Genomic DNA, 20,325 nt, shown 5'->3' with positions numbered 1-20,325 from the left:
CTATATTATGCTTTAATACGTCATGCAAACTGTCCTATTATAGAACTATTTAATTTTTAAAGAGAAAGTAAACAAAGCTCAGGCTGCCTATCTGCCCTACAGAAAGGTCCATATTGTTAAGCTTTTACCAATGTGTTTTAAAAATCGTATTTTTTTTCTTAAAAAGTTACGATAATTCTCCTCCAATACCCCACACCCTGATTTTTTTTTCTCTTTTGGAAATAAATGAGAAAAGTTGTTTTCTACAGCTGTGCCAGGCTTGATAAGAGCTTGCTATATCTAACCTATCAAATGAGTAGCACTGTTTTGATTGTATAGATGGCGATAAAGGGGGGAAAATTTTTCTTCTGCTACTTTGGAAAAGCTATATAATGTTCTACAAACATCACCGCACAACATCTCAATCTTTATTTACTAAGTACAAAAGAACGCGCTGAGGCCATTTTTAAGAGAGGAGCCGTGTCAGTCTGGGCTAGTTAAAAACAAAGGAGTTGAGCCACAAGACTTTTTTTATTATTCCGGAAGGAGATCTTCTATTGGATCTGGATAATATAGAAGGACATTCAAAATCTGAAACCACAGAGCCTCAGAAAAAGAATATTTTTTTATTTTATTTTAGAAAGAGATCCAAGTGAGTGTACCATTTATTAGTATATCTACCTGCAGCCTTTCCCTACTCCCTATATGGACATCTGAAGCGAGTCAAGCCGAATCATCACCAGGAAGTGCCCTCCCCCCCCGGCAGGTGTTATGACAAAAGCCCCCTGAGTCGGGGGTCTGCGCCCGCCCAGGGGGTGGTGCTGTCGAGACCGTCCCGAGCTCCTCCGCCGCCGTACCCCGAAGCCTACCCCAGGCGGCGGCGGCGGAAGTGAGTGAAGGGGCAGTATAGGAATTTCCTGTGACGTCCCGGCCCAGACTCCATTAGGCTGCAGCTAGGCAGAAGAGCCTCAAACCGACCAGCGAGTGGAGAGGAGCGGGCTGGGTGCCTGGGCTGCCAGGCGGGGGCTGTTTCGGGCCGCGTTCCCTGGCGGGACCATAGAAAGGGTAGCAGCAGCTGCTGCTGTCTAAGAGCGCCCCGGGGAGAGGAGCAGCTCCCCGTTCCTTACCCCGCCACCTCCCCCATCCCACCCTACCCCTCCTCCCCTTCCTCACTCCCCCCCCCCGGCTTCCCACCACGGCCGCTCTCGGCGAGGAAACTCTGGCCTCCGCTTCCTCCTCCTCCGACTCGGACACCGGCGGAGCCTCCCCGCCACCGCGGAAGAAAGCGCGGGCTTCCCCGGCGGCGGCGGCGGAGGGAGCAGGAGAGCCCGGGGCTTCCGCGGGCAGAGCAGGCCTCACCTCGTCTTCATCCCCCTCGCTCTCCTGCGGGCTTGCCCCCCCGGCTGCCACCCCCCTCAGAGCCAGCGGCAGCGCCATGCAGGCCAACGGAGCAGGAGGGGGTCAGCAGCAACAGCCGCCGCCGCCGCCGCCGCCGTCGTCGTCGTCACAGGGTCCGGATCTGGGCTGCCTCAACGCCCAAAACGGCGAGGCCTCGTCGGGATTGACCACTGGAGAGCAGTTAGCTCACGCCAATGGGTTGCTGCCGTCGGCCAACAACGGCGACGGTGGCGGCGGACCGAGTGTCAATAATGGGGTCTCGGCCCCCGGCGGGTCTGCGCTTGAGATGGGGGGAGGCAGCGGCGTCGGCAGCAGCGCCCTGAAGAAGAAGAAGCGACTTTCGCAATCCGACGAGGACGTGATCCGGCTCATCGGGCAGCACCTCCACGGTTTGGGACTCAAGTAAGTGGGGCGACTATGAGTTGCAAATGCATCCCGGCTCCCAAATAAACCTGAGGAATGTGTGTGGGGGGAAGATCGTCCGGAGGATGACTTTGCCCCACCATGTTGTACTTCCAGCCCCTTTCCTCGCGTTGCCTTTGGGAAGAGGGGGGGGGGGAGAGTTTGAGAGGAGATGGATGATATTCCTCTTGTTAATATCTGTTTTTGTAGGAAGCAACATCGGATGATTGTTTGGCGAGAATATGGATCTAGGTTTGTGTTGATGAGAACAATAACTCTGACAGACTTGTTTATATTAAGATCAATTATATACCTAAGTGGGGGGGGGGAGCCAACATTTTGTATGGTGATTTATACTTCTCCAATGGAGAGAATTTTTGTTCAAAATTCGTATGTTACAATTTAATACCAAAGACAGAAATGTGAGGGGTAAATAAAAACAGTGAATGTAGAGTTGAAGGCAGTGAGACGACAGGGCCTATTTTTCAGGCCTAGTCCAATGTGAATTTCGTTTTAAGAGAACCGGTAAAATTTCTGAGACACCCAACAGCACTTTTATTTAAAGACAGGTAAAATACAGAGATTATATTGGTAAACTAGCATTTAAATACAGTAGTGTATGAAAATTTTTCAGATGGGTCTAAGACAAGTGTTTTAGATTACAGCAAAACAGCCTACACATACAGATGTTCTATCATTTTAAACTAACATTTTAAACTGTAGATTGATAGTATTAAAATTGAACTTGAAATATACCTATGTCTAACCCCCTTGGAATGTACTTAAAATTAATGTCAGCTATGTTGACTCTTATGTAGCTTGCAGCACTGCAGTACTTTGAGCTGAGTAATAGGCATGCACTGGAATGGGGGAAGGGTGAAAAGCAAATAAACATGGTTCATCAGTAATTTGAATTACTAAAACAAACCTGAGAGTAGTGTAGTATAATAGCAACTGGTTTAATGTTGAGAATATATGAATTGTGTATCCTTGGAAAACTAAGATCCTAAGGTCTTTATAGGGTGAAAACTTGAACCACTGCAGGAATGAGCTGATATTAACTTAGAACACAGAATAAACATGTGATTGACACAAGTCAAGTTTATAGTAAGAGGCAAACTTTTTGATAGTTATAGAGTTTAACACAGGGAAAACAGCACTTTTCATTTTAAATAATTGGGGAAGTAATAATGTAAGTTTATGGATTATTAAGTAAAGTATTTCCTGACAGAAAATATTTCTTGATAATAGTAGAAAAATATGTCATATTTGTTAGAATGTATTGAGAAAGCCCAGGCAATTTTTGTTATATTTTTAAAATATGTTGGACTAAGGCTACACTGGATGGCTTATCTGTAAGAATAAGAATAAAGACTGGTCAACTTTTTAAGAACACTATGCCTCTCTCTCACAGCCAGACTGTTGATCTTCTCATGCAAGAGTCAGGATGTCGTTTAGAACACCCTTCTGCCACCAAATTCCGCAATCATGTCATGGAAGGAGAATGGGATAAGGTAATAAAAGAAGCATAAGGTTACCTAATTGTAACATTGATTGCAACCTTATGCATAGTATCTTAAAAGTAAAGCCAATCTGTTCATTACAATGAGGCTTAATTCTAAGTAAACAAAGAAGTCTAGGTTATTAATTTATAGATAATACAGTATATTTCACCAACTTTGGTTTACTTTTTTATTTCTCTTAACTGTTTTTAACATTACATTTTGTAGGCTGAGAACGACCTGAATGAACTGAAGCCATTGGTGCATTCTTCTAATGCAATTGTGGTAAGAGAGGCTCTTCAACAAACTCTAGATATAAATAATATATTTTAATAGTTTAAGTTGAGATATGCATGCTAAGTTATATATGTAAGTCAAGAGCAATATATTTTTAAAATTTTTCAATTTAAAAAATGAAAAAGCGTATGCTTAGTATGCAAACATCCTGATGTAACAATGTAGCTAAACATTAAATATATCTTTGGGATATATATATCTGTGAGATGTTGCTTAACTTGCAACTAAATAATAAATACTGTTTTTACATTTTACTTTCTATTGAAATCATTGGTGTGTGAAGTTTAGAGGCATGGTTATTGTACAGGGTTGGCATATTTGCAGTTACCTAGAATGTCATCTTGCTTTTCACTTAATAAAGCAATAAAGTGATCACTTTAGTGATTACTGAGGGCTATAATATGTAGAATTATGTCTCAATTTTGTAATTAACAGCATTTTAAAGAGACACTAAAAATATTTCTACCACTCCTCGTTTCTTGATGTTTTTTTATTTTGGGTTTACATTTGATAAAAGTGCAGCATATTTTCCTCTGATTCAAATGGAAAATAGTCCTGTTTCTAAAAACAGGAATTTACTGATGTCTGCTTAGCTTTCTTGTGGTTTCTTTATTATCAAAAGGATACTTTTCCTGTTCTTTGCACCCTCCCCCTTCAGGGAGGAAGTGGTGTGCAAAACACATGTTTTGCTACATTTACTCTTCACTGTGAAAGTATATATTGTTTACTCAATCTGAAGGCTAATTAAGTTAAATCTTTCCTTGCAATCCTAACCCTATGAATAGGTAGATGATAATGTAAATGTAGTATACCAAAAAGGATAAGTACTGTACTAAAAAGTGAAGAGGTCATTTAAGGCCTAATAGAAAATGACAAAGAATACTTTTTATAGAACACTGTTTTTTGTAAAAGTTAAAATAGTTCTTTGTGGATTGGTATCCTTTCAGTAATTTTGAGCATCATCTTGTTTTTGGATACCAGATAATGTTGAATTACATGTCCCGTTACTCTTAAATATTGAATAGAAAGTATTAGTTTTATAATTTATCTATCTGTAGATTTTTGTTCAGGAGGCCGTAGGGAGCAATGTTATTTATATAAGTATACACAGGCTAATTTTCTAAAGGTATATTGAGCTATGCTCAAATTGTCTTCTATTGTAATGGAGAAACTTCCTGACAGTTAGAACAATTAACCAGTGGAACAACCTGCCTCCAGAAGCGGTGAATGCGCCAACACTGGAAGTTTTTAAGAAGAAACTGGACAGCCATTTGTCCGAAATGGTATAGGGTTTCCTGCCTGAGCAGGAGGTTGGACTAGATGACCTCCGAGGTCCCTTCCAACTTTATTATTATTATTAAATAAATATATTTCAAATATTTCTATATAAGAAGACTAATAATTTATACTTACCTGGCAGGGGAGATACCTTGATCATGAAGACTAATAATTTGTAATAAGAAAAATAATTCTATAAGATGTTGGTGTGTAAAATCCATTCGATTCATAAGTAATTATAACTGAAATCTGGAGGTACCTTGAGAATCTTTCTTCAGTGCCCTTCAATTGATTTATAATAATGGAAACAGCAATATTGCCTGGAACAGTCATGTTCATCTTCATACCTAAATTGCTATATTGTGTGAAATGGGAAGACTCAAAATCATGTCCATTTAATTATTTTCCTGAATGTATTAATTGGATTTATTTTGCTTATATTCATGTTACACTCCGAAATATGTTGCAGGAAAGTAGCTCAGTGACTTGTGAAGTACTACTCTATGGGAAGTGATAACCTGTTTTGTTAAAGGAACTCAACTGTTTTTTTAAAAAAAACATTTAGAATGTTTACAAGAATCCTTGTTTGGGCAACTAATTCTAAATTTTGGTTTAGGCGAGTATTTATTAGGAAAATAGTTGATTCTTTAAGTGAACCTTGGAATTAATTTATGGGGACCCTGTATGACATAAGAGATGGAAGTAAAGTGATGGAAGATTTCTCTAATTTGTGGGGACTGAGTAAACTGACATTTTGGATATTATTTTACAATATTTATATTGGATTATGTTATAGCCAGTCTAAAATAAAGTTTTGTATCTGCTAATTGAAAGGAAGTATTCTCTTGTAAAGTTCTATTTCCTTTCATCTAATCTTGAAGACTAAAGACAAATATGCAGTACCATGCTTTCCCTTCATGGAAAATCACATGTGTCTCATCCTATTTGCCCTTTTATTGACATGGTATCCAAAACTAACAGAATTTTTTTAATAATATTTTTTAAAAATATTTATACCTGAATTTTGATGGATTGTCAGGGAAAAAATTCTGCACATGAGCCAGTTATTTTTGAAATCTACATATGCATCCATATTCCCAAAATTTCTGTTGCTAAGCAAGAAGTGGTTTGGTGAGTTTTGCCCCATTTTCTGACTTTTCTTGTTATAGTTGTTAAGTGAATCACTGCAGTTATTAAGTTAGCAAGCAACACGGTTGTTAAGTGAATCTGGCTTCCCCATTGACTTTGCTTGTCAGAAGGTTGCCAAAGGTAATCACACTGCAGCCATCATAAATACATGCCAGTTGCCAAGCATCCAAATTCTAATCACATACCAAAGGAATGCTGCATTGGTTATAAGTGTGAAAGCTGGTCATAAGTCACTTTTTTCAGTGCCTGTGTAACTTCAAATAGTCACTAAACAATGGTTCTAAGTTGAGGACTACCTATATAAAGCTGTAACAAAGAGCTGTAGTCTGTTGATATTTTGGATCTTTATAAGAATTTCCAGATAAACTATGTTGAGCTCAGGTTATTTGATGTTGTACAGCCTAATCTTCTAAATGTTTAGAAGCAAGACTTGCTGTTTCTAGGAGGCTTATTACTAAATACAAAATTAAAGGTTTATGATGAGTTCTGAATTTTATCAATTTTTCTGTCCTCATTTCATTTCAAACAATTGTAATAGAACTGAAGGTAGACATTTAATTGTCAAGACAACCAATACTCATTATAGAAGTCTAAGCTAAAGTATCCCATACAGCTAGTTTTCCAGTCTTTGAATGCATTTAGTACAGAACAATGTATCAATTATAATCTTACATGAATTAATTTTTGTGTGGTTTCCTAGCATCTTGTTTCATAAGAGTATTGAAGATTTAGGGATGTGCAAAATGCTTCAAAGTTGAACCATTTTGAATTCATGAATCACATTTCAAGTATGAAATGGCTATTATGAGTATAGAACAAGCTGTTATAGGAGTGTTCTATATGCATAGTGTTTAAATCACTATGTTATGGACACAGGATATTTCTTAAGCAGTTGAAACACTCCAATTTTCTATCCAAAATGGTGCTTTGAATTTGGAATAGTTCAATTTGAAATCTTTTACATATTTTTAAGAAACCAGCCAGATAAAACCACAAGTCATCATGCTAATAGCATTGAAAATCATGGTTCTTCAAGGCAATCCACAACTAAAGCATGCAGTCATTATTACTCTGACATTGCTTGGTATCTATTATTTATATCTAATATTTAGTTTATTGCCATGTCAGTATTTTTAGTCCTGATCTACCAACAAGCACTTTTAGGACTGCAGAACTTAGGTTGGATGAATGAGGTAGAGCACAATGATGAACCCCAGTGACATTTCTCTATTCTTCCATCCATTTTGATGAGACCTGCAGGAGCTTGCCAAGATGGTTTCTTAAGGGGTCCACTTGTAGCATTGTTACCATATGTTATATGCTTTTCTTTTAAGACAAAGCATGCGACACTGAGGAGGAGGCACAACACACTTAGCGTTGCCATGCCACACAAAAGTCTAATGAGATCAATAAGATTTGGTTTCCCTTAACAATTTTTAAACGGAACTCATCAGTAAGGGCCACAACTACAGTTTGGTAGTCATACATAAATATGTATGCTTCTAGAGAAAATGCCTTCCTTTAGTGGTTAGGTATATTTCATAAATATATCCAGCTGGCAGCTCTTCACAATTTTATTCACAAATTGCCATCAACATAAGCTACTTCTTAATATAGCACTCCAAACAGTCCTTTAATATCTGCCATTGGACTTCTTGTGGGAGAGTTGATTTGGTTCCTCTGCATTCTTTAGAGCAGCTGCTGCAAAATTATTGTTGTGAACATGTTTTGCAATACATTTGTCTTAGTTTTTGGAGTATTGAAGTCTTTTGCTAAGAAATATGTAAAATCAGTTCTTCATTGTATGTTGAGATCCTTTTAAGCTGTTTATCTTGGATTCATTTGCGCTATGAATGGTAAGGCTGGTAAACATTTGAAATTATTTGTAGGGCTGATATTTGTAAATATATAGCAGTGTTTGCATTCTCTGATATATCAGATATTTCATAGGAGAGATTGCTCTATGAGTACACGAGTCCCAAATTAAAGAATTATTGTTAGTATTGCCTAACACATATTCATCAGTTTATTTCCTGTAAATGCTGTAATGGATTGAGTGTCCCCTGGTTGAAGTGATTGAACCATATTAATGAAAGATACATGCATAAAGATATATGGAAAGAGTTCAGTATGTTTTGCATTAGTTTATTGCTGGTTTTATTACAAACTATGCCTATTTCTGTGTGATGGGAGTTTATTTTTGTGACTGAAGTGATATGCTAGATCTTGTAGCATATGTGATGTTGAAACAATACTATCAGTGAGCTCTGAAATAGTCGATAGTGATCATAATATTAAAAATGGTGCAGGTGGACCTCTGTCAGAATATTGTATTTTGAGGATGGATCCAACTGATCCAGACAAGTTAATGCAGTTAGTTTACCAACTGTTTCTTTAGCAGTACTGAATATGTGCACTTATAAAAATAGAACAGTAAGAATAATACCTGCCTATTTAATTGTGTTAAACTACCAAAATATTTTTGTTCAGTTATGCAAATTCCAAAGTCACATAACCACCCTGTGACAGGAAAAAGAGCATGGATGACATGCTAATCTAAAATATCCTATATAGATGCTATCTTCAGGATCTTCAAAGCAGGAGCAATTCTAATAATGATGCTTCAGTTGGACATCCAAGCTTTGCAAGGAAGGGCAAGCACACAAAATACAAGCCTAATCCCAAGCATAGGAACTGTATACCTCCAAAATTATAAATGTTATAAATAATAAAATAAAAACACTAACATTGGGGGTCCTTTAATGCCTACTTTCATGATTAGGTTTTAACCAAATAAAAAGTACTCTCAGGACTAGAAACATATTCCTCAAATCATCAGAATTGTGGGAAAGTGTTCTGCTCACATTTTGTTTACATGGAAACTCTTCTTCCTCAAATATGTATCTTTCTTGCACAAATCTCTTTTGTCACCTCATTCTGTAAGCTATTTATTTTTCTACTTCTAAAGCATGAACAGTTACCCGATCTATTAACTTTTATTTCTACTAGCAAGTAGAATATATAATCAATTATATTTATGATTACCTCTTAGAACTTTTTAAAAACCTAAGAAAAAAATTAATCTTATTTTTTTAAAAAGTTTTCTAAAGAAAACGTTTTACTATCTTGTAGATAAGTCAAATCTTTATAATTCAATAAAATATTCTAAACCCACTATTAATCTTTCAGATGTACTAATTTGGGCAATTGAAATAATTTTTAAAAGCATTTATGTTTTAGGATATTAGTTCTACAAAATGTAGACATAGATATGACTTATAAATAAGCGGTGCAAGTGTGTTTAGGATCTGTTATAGTTGCGAAAGAAGCAGGGCAGAAAAGTCCTTTGTCAAATATAATTTGTTCTAGTTGTTCATTCACATGTGCATCATAGCAACTGCTTTTTATATTCCATAATAGCATTTTCACTTGTGGAGTGTGCCTTTTTAGTAAGCACTGGAGGCTTTGTTAGGAAGAGCACAATTCTTCCAGATATGTTATCTATTTTAAATAGATAGATGAAAGGGTTACATTGTGAGAAAGATTTGTAAGTGAAAATTTATTTTCCTTCTCTTTATATATGGTTGTAAGATATATTAGTGAGGTATGCGGTCTCAAATAATTAGATTCTGAAATGTAACAATATCTTTTCCATTATTTAAGATATATTAGTGAGGTCTGCAGTCTCAAATAATTAGGAGATTCTGAAATGGAACAATTAATATCTTTTCCATTATGTACGAGACAGAGTGTAGATGTTTCATTATGTAAATGTTTGTGAAACTATGAGTAATATATTTAATTGTGATTTTAAAATGCCTTGTAAGCTGCCCTGGAAAGACTTTGTTATGAAGGGTGGTGTTCACATTTTAAATAAACAAACATGTTGGCCTACTTCTTGCATAACAGCATGATGTTTTTGTTTGCTTTTGGCTTAGAATAACGTGTGAACTATTGTTTAGCATGATGTATAAATCAGTTTACTATAACTTTTTCAACAAGCCAAAGCTAAAAAATTCTGGGTTAGTGGTATTAAAAAAAAATAACTTTTTTTTTTGAAAAAAATTACTTTAGACTTGGTTTAACAACTTGATCATATAAATGAAAGTTGGGAAAAAGCTATAATTTACATGAATGCAAATTTAAGTGAATGACATAGTCTTTCCTGAAGTTTAAGTTTAAAAATAGGTGATAGAAGTCTATGGGGAGCCTACAGAATGAAAAAATGGTACATGCACAATGCTACCATATTTCTTACTTCACGATTCTTCAGTGTTTTGTTTGGAAATTTGAGATAATGTGGGAGTACTATCAGAAAAGGCTTCTGGATGCTGTCCTGTTCACAGAACTGTTGTGGGAGATACAACCAGTTAAAAAAACATGTCTATAATGATATTTCTTCCTTGTAAAGCCCCTATTTCTAATTAGGACTTCCCCCTGATACTGTTGCTTATTTTTGTCCTTTCTCTAGGCCAGGGGTAGGCAACCTTGGCTCTTTTATGACTCGTGGACTTCAACTCCCAGAATTCCTGAGCCAGCCAAGCTGGCTCAGGAATTCTGGGAATTGAAGTCCACGAGTCATAAAAGAGCCAAGGTTGCCTACCCCCTGCTCTAGGCTGATGAACATATTTCCAAGCAAAGCCATACATAGCCACCATTGTTTTATTTTCTAAAAAAGCTAATGGGTCTCATTTGACATCCAAAGACATTCTCTTAAAAAAAAAAAGTTGGTGTTGGACACTGGGTCTTTGCAGCATGACAATTTCCCATTTTTAATAATATTTGTTTTAACTGGTAAAATAGGAAAGGGAAAGGGCCTGCCAGGTACCAAACAAGTTGTCTGTATTGTCGTTGGTACTTCTGAGTACCACTTTAGGAATCTCAATCCTAAATAAGTCTTTTAATTTACGTTTTGGAATATTTTCCCAGACAGTATAATAAAATTTTGTCTGGCATATCATGAAACCAGTAGACAACGTGGCGACTGTAACATCTATAGAAAAATGTCCACATACTCTCCAGATTAAATGAAAAGTAAACAGCCTGAAAAAATTGCTAAATCTTATCAGATTTCTTTGTTTCCACTTAACAATGTGGAATTTTCCAGGTTGAGATTTATTGATCTTTCAACTTTTGGGGCAAATTATTTTATTTTACCAGACTCCAAAGGGACCTATTTTTTTAGAGTAAATACATGTTATTTTTCTTAATTCAGAATCCGAACTTTCCAAAAATCCTAGTTGTGATTCTCAGAATCCTCCCAAAATTTGCCACCTATTTATAATTGAAAGTGGTACTTGAAATTCAGGTGAAACAATTGTATGAAATATTTTTCACTTCTGCTTTAATTTGGGTTGTTATGATTTTATTACTTTTTAATCTCTTATTCTGGTGGTTTGTACCAAAAACAACGTTTCAAGTAATATTTTAACACAGACAATAACAATACAGTCTGTTAGCTTCTACTTTCTGCATTGTATTGCCAGCTGATATAGTTTGTGAACATTTTGTTTTTCATCTTTGTGACCTAGCTGTAGATTGCTAACTTTACCTTATTTCCCCAAAGAGAAGCAAGCTTTATAAAAGATTTGGGACAAGTTATTAGGATTCAAGTCTTTTCTAGTTGATGAATGAATTACTTTTTTTTCCCCTTTCATTTAATCATGTTGTCTCAGAGACTGCCTGGACAAAACACTGCAGTTTTCTTGGCAACATTTTTCAGGAGTGTTTGGCCATTGCCTCCTAAGGCTGAGAGAAAGTGGCTGGTCCAAGATTCCCCAGCTAACTGTATGGCAAAGGCAGTACAGTCCTAGAAATCAGGTCACCCAGTTTCTAGATCAGTGGTTCTCAACCTTTTTAATGCCGCGACCCCCAACCGGTCGTAAGTTGAGGACTAAACCGGTTGTAAGTCGAGGACTAAACCGGTCGTAAGTCGAGGACTACCCAACCGGTCGTAAGTTGAGGACTTTCCCTGCCCGGGAGCGCCGTGCATGCATGGTTCCGCCCCCTGCGCCAGCCGAGGTGTAGCTGGCAAGCAGCAGAGATGGAGCAGGCCGACCACCAGCTGGCCCAGCTCAAGGGAGGTAAGGCACCCGCCGGAAAAGGGGGAAAAATGGCGGGCAGCCTTGCTTGGCGACCCCCGTGAAATGGTCGATCGACCCCAAATGGGGTCGCGACCCATAGGTTGAGAACCGCTGTTCTAGATAGACTACTATCTTAAGCACTAAGACTACTATCTTAAGCACACAGAATGAAATTTCTCCAGCCTGACAGTTATTGCTCTGCTTTTCTAAATATTTGGTTTCCTGGTGGAGGCCATGTTTTTATATCACTATTAATTGTAAAGGTATGTTGTGATGCATTAGATAATTTTTAAATTACATTATTCATATTGGATCAAATATGGTATTCTGTGCTAGGACTATAAAAATCAAACATGATTTATAATTGATACTGAATTTATCATAAAACATAAAACTTAACAATCAAATACATATTTTATGTGTGTGTCTTTCATTAAAAAGGTGTAAATAATTTTCCAAAGTAGAAAAGCTAGGTGCAAATATAGTGTACCCAAAGGTTTAAAAAAAAATCATACTTTTTATAGAAACTGTGAAAATTCTTAGTACAGATTTCTATATAAACTGTAGAACAGGAATTCATTAAAATATAAACCATGTACTATATATAGATAATCCTCACTTAACAATGGTAAATTGAGATTATGTAATTTCTGTCATCAAACTATGTGGTCGTAAAACATGACGTCACATAATGTCATGGCTTAACAACAGAAATTCTGCACTTCCAGTTGTTGACGTTAAGTGACCATTGCAGTCATTAAGTGAGAACATAACGTGGTTGCTTTATGCAACCTGCTGCTTCCCCATTGATTTTGTTTGTTGGAAACCAGTAAAAAAGGCCACAAATGATGATCACATGACTGCAGGATATTGCAACATTTTAGTTGCAAACTAGGTATCCAGATCATGATCATGTAACTGTGGGGATGCTGTAGTTTACGTAAGTATGATGATAGCTTGTAATTACAACTTATTCAGCACTGTCGGAAATTTGAATGGTTGCAAAATAAATGGTGGTTAACTGAGAACCTACCTGTAGCTTCAGGTAAATATTTGTATGAAATACATAGTATTGTACAGTTCTTCATTCCTTGTGGAAAGCACGGAAGCCATTGTCATTCACAAGCAGTTTTACTCCCTTTCTAATATTGAGACGTTTTACCATTTTAGAATAGCACCTCACAACCATTATAAATACAGGCATACTTTGACACTCAGCTGCTTCAAAACTCGTCAGATTGGTATTCAGCACGTTTTGAAGCAGAAATCTTGTCCCGACACTTGACGCATAAGGAAGAACTTGCTGACATCGGCTGCCTCGTGACACGCTATTTCTTCTGGCCGAAACAGTGGGTCACATGGTAAGTCATGTGGTTTTCCTGGTACCCATCATTTTTAGTATTCGTCACATCTTCCGGAATGAATTACCGACGAGTATCAAGGTATCACTGGTATAATAGATGATATAGTTAAAGTCATTTGTACAAGATTTTAATTTTTAAAACATTTAAAGTTGTGATCATGTGAAAGGAAAGAGTCTGGTATGAGTCACATGGAGCCATCTATTACTACTATTACCACTGCTATTGCTACATCTCCTTGGAATGTTGTTATACAGGTTTCTCCCATATAGCTGGAATTAGTGGATTTCAAGTCATACTATTGTTTCCTGTTTATAATTTGTGTTCTTCCTAAACAAATGTACAAAGTGATTGTTTTAGTAATTAAAACTTTACTTACAAATAATTAAAAGCTTTAATGCTGTCAAGGGGCATATTACAAACTTCTGGTCCCAGAGTTAACACAATAACCACTTGAAGACATAGCATTTGTAAAATATAAACTTCTTTGTATAGCTATGAAAGTACTTAAGGAGGCTAAGGAAAATTATTTATTGGACTTGTAAAGTGGTTAGATGGCAAGATGGTGAACAAAGCAAAAGCTGAGATAGGGAGAACAATAAAAAATGGGGGAAATCTAAAATTGTGACATGGCTTATATAGTCGTACTTAGTAGAAATTGGTTGAAATATGGGGGATGAAAATGTGTAGATGTTAATACTGTTTCATGTATCAAAATTATCATATGGTGAGCTAGAGTGATTATACTTTCTCAGGTATGGAATGTAATGTGCTAATTTTCTTTTGAGTTAGTAATCAAGTAGTGTTTATTAACAGATATTCACAAAAAGAAAACTTCCTGATCATACGAGTTTTTGAATGTTAGAGTAACATGCCTTTTCCAAACTTAGCACACAGTTGCTTTGAAATAGAGTCTGCTTATGATTACTCAGCAGTGACTTATATTTGAGTTTAGAGATCATTTGCATTTCCAAGATTTAGCCATAACCTTAATACAGGATCTAATACTCCTGATATGGATCCTTTTTCAGAATAAAGTTTCTTTGTGTATCAGAATTAATTCCTTTTCATTTAATAAAGAGATATACCTGGTGATTGAGGAGCTGCAAGATTTTGGTATTTTCAACTGCGTGCATTTAGAAGCAAATAATATGCTGCATTATTATTAGGGCTATGTAACACTTAGTATTCAATTCCAAATGACGGCTTTGGAACATGCGAGAAAATGAACTTGTCTGCAACTCATTAAAACAACTTTTTTTTCTGTTTTTTACAAGTTTCATTTGGAATTCAAAGCACTGTATAGGCCTTCCATACAAATTTGCATAGGTTTGGGCAAAAGCTATGTATGTTTCCATTATAAAAATACACTGTAAATGTGACTGAAATAAGAGAAGCTTGACTTTTGAAGACATACTGTTTCTCATCATCTAGAAACTTTCTTTTGTATGTGCATTCGTATTTGGAGGAGGAAAAAATGTCTTATGCACATTTAAAGGCACGGGTTCTTTATCAATACTAAGGTATGAAAGAGTGATGTTTAAAAATGTTACCCCATCGGTTATGGTTTTTTGTAACAAAATGGATGCAGATGTCTCTGAGCCTTTTTTCATTCATAAAGCAATTACATCATGAAACAAGAGAAAATTATGCTGAAGTTATGTGTTGCTGCTGCTGCTGTCTTTCTGGGCTTCCCAATAGCTAAGAGGATCCTCTTGAACAATGCGACTGAAGCAGGATCTGGAGACTTGTTTTGTTTTACTGATTTAGTAACTTTCATTATCAAAGGTGCTTTTTTCACGAGGCAACTGGACTTTCTTGTTTTTCTCATCCAAGAAGCTTCTTCAGCTCTGACTGGATGGTGGGGAATGGCAGGATTTATACTCCTTGCAGACAGTTGGTCATTTGCATTCTTTTAGCGAGGCCTTGAAGCTCCTGGAAGCTTATCTGCGTTGTCAGGGGCACCTGCGTAGTGCAAATGGGTGTGTAGCCATTCTTGGAACTGTTGAGAGGACTGTGTTGTAGACTGGAGATAGATGATGTCATATCCCTCCCCCTCTGTTGAGAGAGGGCTGTTCAATTTTGACATAGATGGCTTCAGTTACCACATCTCTTCCCTGAAGTCTGATTTTATGCTTATTGGTAATATTTTAAAATGAGCTTACATTAAGATCAGTTTGCAGAGGAACGTGCAATATGAGCCAATAAATATTATTGGTCATAGATAGTTAGAAATTGGACGAAGATAATTCAGGCTCCCATCACTCTTTAATTTGAATGACATCTAGCAAATATAAATATAAATCAGTGCATCTTTTCAGTATTGAGGCTTTTCAAACCACCCATTTGTCATGAAAGTGTACCTATTTCTATTTTTAAAGGGCAAAGTAAAAAGGTGTATCTTGTTTAGATATATCTTGTTGAGGTTGAAATGTTTTCTGAAATTTCAGTCAGCCTTTTCTTCCCACCTGATTATCTGCTTTTTGTCATGTCAGAAGATGAAGTTTTTGCTGCTGCAACAAAAATATCTAGAATATCTGGAGGATGGTAAAGTTTTGGAGGCACTTCAAGTTCTGCGTGGTGAGTTGACACCGCTGAAGTACAACACTGAGCGCATTCACATCCTTAGTGGGTAAGTGTTTTAGACTGAAATTTTATGCATACTTGAATTTAGACCTGCATAGTTGAATGCACAGCATAGGGCAAGTTTGTGGAGATGCCTAGGAAGCGAACTTACCCTGTTATTTGGGAACAATTTGATTCTGTTGCACCCAAGAAAATAGGCAGGGCCTTTTGGGCTATAGTGCCTCCGGTGAATTAGATCCATGTCCCTCTTGGCTGGCCGAGGCTGCTTAGGAGGTCACAGTTTCCAAGTGATGGTGAATTTATCCTTGATGGAGGGAGTGTTTCCAGCTTCTTTTAAAGAGGCACTAATGTGCCCTCTTCTCAAGAAGCCACCGCTGGACTTTACCATTCTGGATAATTTTTGTCCAGACTTCCACCTTCCCTTTTTAGGGAAGATGGTTGAAAAGGTGATAGCCTTGCAAATCCAGAGGATCCTACATGAAACAGATTATCTGGATTCCTTTCAGTTGATTTCAGGCTGGGATATGGGACAGAAACGGCATTGGTCACACTTTTGGATGATTTCTGGCAGGAGTGGGATGGGGGTTGTGCACCCATCCTTGCTATTTTTGACATCTTTTGATACCATAAACCATGGTATCCTTGGTCCAATTTAGGGAATTGGAAGTGGGGGCCACAACTTTGTGCTAGTTCACCTCCTTCCTCCGAGACTAGTCCCAGGTGTATTGATGGGGTGCAAGAAGTCCAGCCCACAGCTTCTTTTTTGTGGGATTCTGCAGGATGCAATGCTCTCTCCATTTCCATGTACATGAAACCACTAGGATAGATCAACCATCATGACAAGATGAGGTATCATCAGTATGCTGATAGTACTCAATTATACATCTTCATCCTGGGTGAATTAAGTAATGCTGTGAATGTTCTTTTGCGGTGCTTGGAGACTATGAGGCCTGGATGGGGAAGAACAGGCTTCAGCTGAACCTTGAAGAGACAAAATGGCTATGGGTAGGGGGCTCCTCAATATTCAGGGGTTTATCATGTTTGGTCTTGGATGAGGTTGCACTCATTACCCAGTGAGTAATCTGGGGGTCCTCCTGGATTTATGATTTCTGCTTGAGGTGCAGGTGGCAGTTGTGGCTGGGGGTGGGGGTGGCTGGGATTTGCTCAGCTTCATGTGCACCAGTTGTGCCCCTTCCTAGACCAGGAGGCCTTTGTTTGGATCACTCACATTGATTGCATACTTGAACCCCTTTGAGTTCTATATTTTTAAAATACTTTAAACAGCTACTTAACCGATAAATGTATTTGAACATTGCAGATTGAACTTTTTCCTCCTATATTAAAGTATGCTTAGAATTCAGACTCCTGCGTTAAACAGCTCCTTAACTAAATCAGTCTCTTGAGCATTGGTTCATTTAAATTCAATATGTAGTTCCAGAATGCTTAATCCTTGTGTTTCTTTTCAATATACAGATATCTGATGTGTAGTCATCCAGAAGACTTACGCACTAAAGCAGAATGGGAAGGGAAAGGAACAACGTCTAGATCTAAACTTTTGGACAAGCTCCAAAGTAAGAAAGTTGTTTTCAAAAGGACACATATATCCCTGTTTAGATTTCCAGGATATTTCATTCTGAACAGACAAATTTTGATCTGAAAGTATAAATTCACGAGATGGTTTGTACCTGTGAAGGGGGAGGTGGCGTGATAGACTACAGTGAAGTGGCAGTTTCCCAGGAAGGAGGAAGCATATTCCAAGGGGGTGGGGAAACGAAACAAGAGGCAACGCAGTCTAGAGCTGGATCAGAGAAAGAGGAAGAGAGTGAGGATAGTTATTCCCTAAAATCTCCCAAAGTATATCTGTTAGATGAGAATTGTATAGATTTAGTTTAGCAAGATTCTGACTTGGTGTGTGCAAATGAAGAACTGAGCTTTGAATGGATTGTTCTAATCTACATCATTCTTGGGCTGGGCCTGACAATTAATTATTGTTAGGCAGTTTTCACTTCAGTACTCATAAAGACAGAGTAGAACTAACTAGGTGCTATGCTATCAAATTAGGGGCTATTTTTTTCCAGTAGAATGGAGAAATGCATACTTTTGCTTCTCTGAGATATTCCCACTTTTACAATCCCTAAATCTGTTTTGGAGAGTTGGGAGATTTTGGGGCAGATTGGGATGTATTAGAGCAGGGGTGTCAAACTCAATTTCATTGAGGGCCGCATCAGCATTGCGGTTGCCCTCAGGGGGCCAGATGGGTGTGGCCAGAGTGGGTGTGGCCTACTGGGTGGGCGTGGATGGAGTGGGTGTGGCCTACTGGGTGGGGTGTGGCCAGCTCTACATTGTTCGCGTCAAGGGGGCCTGTGGGGGCCTGGGCAGGAGTGGGATAGATCTGAGGGTCCCTGGCAGAAGGGGGTGGGACCAGGGCAAGTGCCAAGGCATGGTCCACTGGAGGAGCCTCACTGTTCCTCTCAGGCCATGAGGGGGGGGGCTTATGGAGCTAAGACTGAATACGTTTCAGCATAGATGGCCACCACAAAATTGTACATTGGCTCCCGGCTAGCCTGGGCCAGGGCCAAAGCAGAGGGGGCCGTTCCCTCACTGTTTCCAGGATGGCTTTGCGGGCCACATGAAACCACTTTGCGGGCCGCATCCAGCCCCCGGGCCTTATGTTTGACATGTCTGTATTAGAGACTAAAGGGTGCAGTGAAGAAGAAAATGCCATTATGTGAACAGAACCTTACAGAATGATAATATTTCATTTGTTATCTAGGAAGTCTTTGGTTTAAATAAGTTAGACACATATATGGAAAATGTACTTCACAAATTTGTTTTTTTTAAATGAATTGATTGCACTGAAATTGCCTTTTTATTTATTTAAGCTTACCTACCCCCATCAGTGATGCTCCCCCCAAGGCGTCTGCAGAATCTGCTACGTCAAGCCGTAGAGCTACAACGGGACCGGTGCCTCTATCACAATACTAAACTTGATAATAATCTAGAATCTGTATCACTACTCATAGACCATGTTTGCAATAGGTAAGAGATTTTTTTTATTTTAAGGGCAATGGTAATATCTTTTAATGCAACAAAATTACTTTTAATTTTAAACAATTAAAAGTAATTAACTTGTGATGGTTGATTTTATGTTTTATACAAATAAGTATTCATGGTGGCTAACAAGAATATAAAAAATTAGTTTTAGTGTTTTAATTTATATTCAACAATTTAAAAATTAAACATTGTATATTTTTATTTAAGTATGTAATAAGTGGAGGGAAAATATTTTACCTAGCCAGTTTACTTCTTGAAGAATATTTATTTATTTNGGGGGGCAGGTCATTCCAGAGGGCAGGAGCTGCCACAGAGAAGGCTCTCCCCCTGGGGGTCGCCAGCCGGCATTGGCTGGCCGACGGTACCCTAAGGAGGCCCTCTCTGTGGAAGCGGACTGGTCGAAGGGAGATATTTGGTAGGAGGCGGTATTGCATTTTTACAAATGTATTAAGGATCAGCTTGAAAACACAGTAATAATCAAGATGTAGAATTATATAGGCTTTATATCCTGATTTACTGACCATAAGATATTTGTTAACCACATTTATCTGAAGTAGTTAAGCATGTCTGAATTCTGCCTTGTGGAGAATAGTGGTCTCCTGTAATATTAAGTTAGAAGCAAGTTTCACTTAATGGAGCTTACTTCCATCAAACAATATGACAAAGACTGCAGAAAAAGATTTCAGTTTTTTAAAAAAGGAGAATGGTAACATGAATGACAGTTAACATTTATTATGCATTATGCTAAATCCTATTGAACTCAGGAAGATCCAGGCAGCCTTGCTGTATGCAGGATTGCAAGAATAAATTCCTCTATCAGACTTTAAAGTGGTAAGCTAGAAATAAAGCTTATTTCAGAAATTCTTAATTTTTAAAATATATTTAAGAATTCTTTCTATAAATCTGAAAAATTATAAAAATAAATCTTTGAAGCTAGTTTTTCAGTGAGGCTTGAGTCTGATCGATAGAGAGATGCAAAACATTTGAAAGACCACTCTGCAAAGTGTAGACATCAAAGCATCAGACCTTTTCTCTGGTCATATCTGCATGCACAATTGCTTTGTTTTGCAGTCTCAGCAATTGCATTGACAGACATGCACAGACAATCTGAGAAAGCCCCCAAAGTTGTTGCTTCAGCCTTTCTGGACCATGCAGCTGCCTCAGTGCTTCAAGGAAGGGTGTTTTACTCATGCCAACGTGGTTTGCAAATTGTTCTTTCAAATGCATTGGACAACC

At 37.8% G+C, this 20,325-nt stretch overlaps 1 protein-coding gene across 1 annotated transcript in view; it reads left to right on the top strand.

Moving 5' to 3' along the window:
- The first annotated feature begins 1,414 nt into the window (after window positions 1–1,414).
- WDR26 (WD repeat domain 26) overlaps window positions 1,415–20,325 on the top strand; it is a 36,033-nt gene continuing 17,122 nt past the window's right edge. Inside the window, exons 1-6 of the mRNA XM_029285329.1 lie at window positions 1,415–1,779; window positions 3,194–3,293; window positions 3,510–3,566; window positions 15,945–16,081; window positions 17,509–17,606; window positions 18,918–19,074. Coding sequence (XP_029141162.1) covers window positions 1,415–1,779; window positions 3,194–3,293; window positions 3,510–3,566; window positions 15,945–16,081; window positions 17,509–17,606; window positions 18,918–19,074 — 914 coding nt within the window. The remainder of the gene's footprint in view (window positions 1,780–3,193; window positions 3,294–3,509; window positions 3,567–15,944; window positions 16,082–17,508; window positions 17,607–18,917; window positions 19,075–20,325) is intronic.

This window comes from Protobothrops mucrosquamatus, unplaced genomic scaffold (genome assembly GCF_001527695.2).
Source record: "Protobothrops mucrosquamatus isolate PMUCROS unplaced genomic scaffold, P.Mucros_1.0 scaffold_3, whole genome shotgun sequence".
NCBI classification, from domain to species: Eukaryota; Metazoa; Chordata; class Lepidosauria; order Squamata; family Viperidae; genus Protobothrops; species Protobothrops mucrosquamatus.
The sequence above is the reverse complement of the archived record's forward strand: the minus strand, read 5'-3'. Positions and strand labels throughout refer to the sequence as shown.